This window comes from Anopheles merus, chromosome 2R (genome assembly GCF_017562075.2).
Source record: "Anopheles merus strain MAF chromosome 2R, AmerM5.1, whole genome shotgun sequence".
NCBI classification, from domain to species: domain Eukaryota; kingdom Metazoa; phylum Arthropoda; class Insecta; order Diptera; family Culicidae; genus Anopheles; species Anopheles merus.
The window spans coordinates 57,478,897-57,482,965 of record NC_054082.1 but is presented as its reverse complement, the minus strand read 5'-3'; the positions used below and the strand labels follow the sequence as shown (position 1 = coordinate 57,482,965).

Here is a 4,069-nt window from a genome sequence, read left to right as displayed (position 1 = left end):
CATGCGGTTCCGGCGTTAGATCGAAATATTCGTTTGAAGAAAACATTCGGTGCTAATAGTGCTTGTCTAAATAGTGAAAGCGTACATTCTGCGTTGCATTCATTCATCGCAATCCACTTACGTGACAGTTAAAAGGTGATTCTTTACATTAAATATTTTACCATAAATTCAATGTGAAGTTAACCAAAACATTTTATTTGAAATAATAGTTTGGTTTTACTGCATGTTTGCAAATAATGACAAGTTGACGTGCAGATAGTATTTATCATTCTCCATGCTCAAAACAAATTTTGAAGTGTTTTATATCACTATTTATTGAATGTATTGTGTTTTTGTGAATAATATAGTGATGTTCATTTGTGGCTACATATTTTTATCTAGCAAAAAATAAAAGATTCTCTTGAGTGTGCTTTAGCGCACTCGAGTATTTTATCATAATAGATTTCATCATAAATATACAAATATTTTGTTGTTCTCTTTTGTAAAAGTAAATGCAAGGTATCATTATTAAATGATAACCATCTGTTTTTGTTTTTTGCTCTTCTAATAGTCTGGTGGTTCGAGCTTGCGCTACGTTGTTAAGCAAATATTGATAAATAATACAAACACATCGATTGTCATGATAAATTTGATGATAACATTTGTTCAAGCCTACATGCACGCATATTTATATTCATGCATGTACGTTTTTACACAATCCTTACCCATGTATACCACATCATATACATTCTTCACGATTGCAACTCTGTCCAGCTCCGGTCTCAACAATATTAGTTTTGGTCTTGTTGGTCGATGACGTTAATAACGCTGTTAAACTTCCACCGAATTCACATAGTAGAATTTTACGTTTCATTTGGTAACGATTCATCGAGATTCTCCTTCATGCTAAATCTTCTGCAAACGATAGTTTTTTAAGCAATACGAGTCTTCAAAGTGTTTACAATTCATGAAGTGCTAATCATAACTTAATATTACGCATAAACAGTCCATATTTGTTTACAAACCTTGGTCATGCCCCCAAAAATGGTAAACAGAATTTCCCTTCGCCAGTGGAAAGGAAGGTCATTGCCAAACTTGATGAGTAATAGCTAATTAAATGTTTCACTAGTTTCTCTCTGAATACCTGCATACATTGCCCAAATACAATCGCACAAGAAGGCTATCAAATGGTATTCAACAATAAGTCATGCACGGCAAACGCGTAACAATTGTTTGGCTGTAATTACATCACTCTACGATCATGACGTCATTATATGAAAACATATTCAACACTAGTTTATGAAAAATCACAAAACATTGATGCAAAAGTTTCACGACGTTAGCATCTAAAAATGTGGGTGAAAAATCACAAAAAATACAAGACTGAAAAACAATCAGTCATTTTTTTCACCTCTGATTATTATGACAATAATAATTAGTAATGATATGCATTTATAGTGGTACACAATTTATAGTGTACCATATGTATGGCTTCTTAAAAATAATGTTATGATATATGAAGTTAAATATAACTTTACTAATTTATGTACAAATATGTTAATTTACCACATTTATATTTCAACTAATTTAGTGGACCAGTTTTGGTTCGTAAAACATTAAACACTCCCAAACAGTGTACCATATGTATGCCCTGAAGGCTGAACAATTGACCACAAGCTTCGTGTTTGACCTCGACAGTATTATGCAAGAATTGTGTTTTCTAGCCGTGTGAAAGCTCCCGGTAGTTCAAAATATGAGTAACATGACGTATCCTTGGTTGCAACATTTAAATCTTAGATAAGACACGTCTTTTTCATTTACTAAATATTAAACATTAAACATACACAGAGCACAAAGTGTGATACGAGTAAAAGACCCCGTCAAATAATTAATTCCATACATAACATAGGGCAGCACATCGTCCAATCGCCATAACTCCATCTCCATCTAATGAACTATCTCAGTTATAAATTTAATATCATAAAACTGTCAGTAATGTTTTTAGTTAAACATTTTTAATTAGATTCAAAAACAAATTTAATTAGATTCAAAAACCAAGAACCTAAGGCACATACAGCATTTTCCAACCGTTCCTTCTAAATAATAAAAAGCAAGAACTTCGATTACGATTTATGTTCATGCTTCAGGGAAATTCACAATTTATGAAAGGCATTAATATAAAGTGTGGTGATTATATTTGCTTTCTTGTTTGATTGCTATTTCATTGGTGTTACGTCGTAGAATCTTTTTCTTTGTACATTCCTTTTTTATCCATCCCATGGGCTTGGCTCTAACAGGACTTGCTTTTCTATCTCTTACAGATATTATAGGTTTCTGAGCGATCATTCATACACTAGATCTCGACGATGGCGTCAGGCACTTTTACTCAGCGTTTGCTGGTGGCTCTTATGATATTCGCCCTGATTGCCGACCTTAGCACACTAGTTGCAGCCCGACCGCAAGATAGTGACGCTGCCTCTGTAGCTGCCGCAATTAGATACCTCCAGGAGCTTGAAACTAAGCATGCCCAACATGCTAGACCCAGGTTAGTGCTCGAAAAGTTGAAATTATGCACCACCTACTGCTTTCTTCGTGAGGCCGGCTACAATATGTCGCTTAATAATCCCCACCAACCGTATTGTCAGTTGTTCATAGGGCGTTGCCTTAAAGCATCCGCAATCATCCTTGAGTCTGGTCAAGGCTGGCAAGCCGTAAATAAACTCACTCACATTAATAACGATGACAGGTCAGGGTGCGTGTGCTTCGCGGGATCCTCCGTAACAACGAAGGAAATAACATTTACATGCGATCTTTCTACTCGTTTGCCTTTTTTGTTGATTCGGTGCTTCCGGAGTACATAATGTCGCTTAACCTTCTTCTTCCATTTAGAGATGGTTGTCCTTCTTACACACACGTAATAAACAGGCAATTGTACACAAGTGTAATAGGTTGTCTCGAATTCAACCAGCGGAGGCATACGAATACTAGTTTTCCTGGGGTTTTAAATTCTTTCCAATTCGTTGACCTTTTGCTCTCACTATTGAAGAATCGCGTCGTGGCAACGATTACGTACTATCAGTATATTTGTTCCTTTTTCATGAAAGTGCTGGCATTCTTTGCAGCGGCAGATTCACTCATTTTTCTTTTTTATTTACATCGGTTTACTTTACTCTGACCTACGTTGATTGAAACATCTTACGAAAGGTCCAAAAACAGCGAATCGAAACATTTACTCATTGCACATTCTGGGATGAGCGATTACGGAAGGCTAAGTAACCCACAAACCGGTCATCGGCCAAGTTAAAAAATATTTACAATGCTGCTGTCCGTTCCTACTCGTATCGGAAGAAGATTGCAGTGTCTGACCTACAAGATTGCACTGTCTTTAAGTTGCTACACCACATTCTCCGCGCTGCTAGAAGTGTTGATGATATGTCGATCACCTCTAGCTATTATTGTTGTTGTTGTAACCTTTTCATACAAAATCAAATTACTGGCTCTTTAGCAAGTTCGGCGGTAATCTTTCATTGATGTTGTAATCATAGAGTTTCATCATGGTTTTCTATTCTCTAACATTTTTCTCACTACTTATAACTTTACGTAATTTTTTTCATCGTAATTTCGATTAAATATATGAGTATGAAATCATTTCAAAAAAATTAAAAACATATCTGAAGACTGCGACTAAATTATTTTTTAAGTAAAACTAATGAAACGATGAGACATATGATAGTGTTTTGGGGGAGGGGGGGAGGGGGTGGTTTACCGAATTGAAACCCTTTTAGTGTTTCTTGGCCTGCCTGTGACACTAGTGAAATTCACTGACTATGCTTTCAGTGACTTATTGATTACATAGTTAGTCGTACGTATGGGAGCACGGTCCATTCAGGGATTGCACCCAAGATTGCATGTTGTTGATGATTATAACACGAGAAAAACTCTTATCTTTCTCGTTTTTACCCGTGGTAATATGAAGAATTTGTGTTTAAATTGTTTTTTTATTAAATAGATAATAAAAACACAAATTGAAAAGAAATATTTTTTTTATTTTAAAACAATAAAATATTGTATGACATTACAGTAAAGTACT

At 35.2% G+C, this 4,069-nt stretch overlaps 1 protein-coding gene across 3 annotated transcripts in view; it reads left to right on the top strand.

Annotated features, from left to right (window-relative positions):
- Positions 1–4,069, top strand: part of LOC121603593 (neuropeptide F) — a 30,774-nt gene continuing 26,705 nt past the window's right edge. The window contains exons 1-2 of one of the 3 annotated variants that reach the window (XM_041932566.1): positions 1–135; positions 2,301–2,524. In XM_041932566.1, the coding sequence (XP_041788500.1) occupies positions 2,346–2,524 (179 nt within the window). In that variant the 5' untranslated portion in view covers positions 1–135; positions 2,301–2,345. The remainder of the gene's footprint in view (positions 136–2,300; positions 2,525–4,069) is intronic. The other 2 variants (XM_041932567.1, XM_041932568.1) reach the window with 2 other exon arrangements.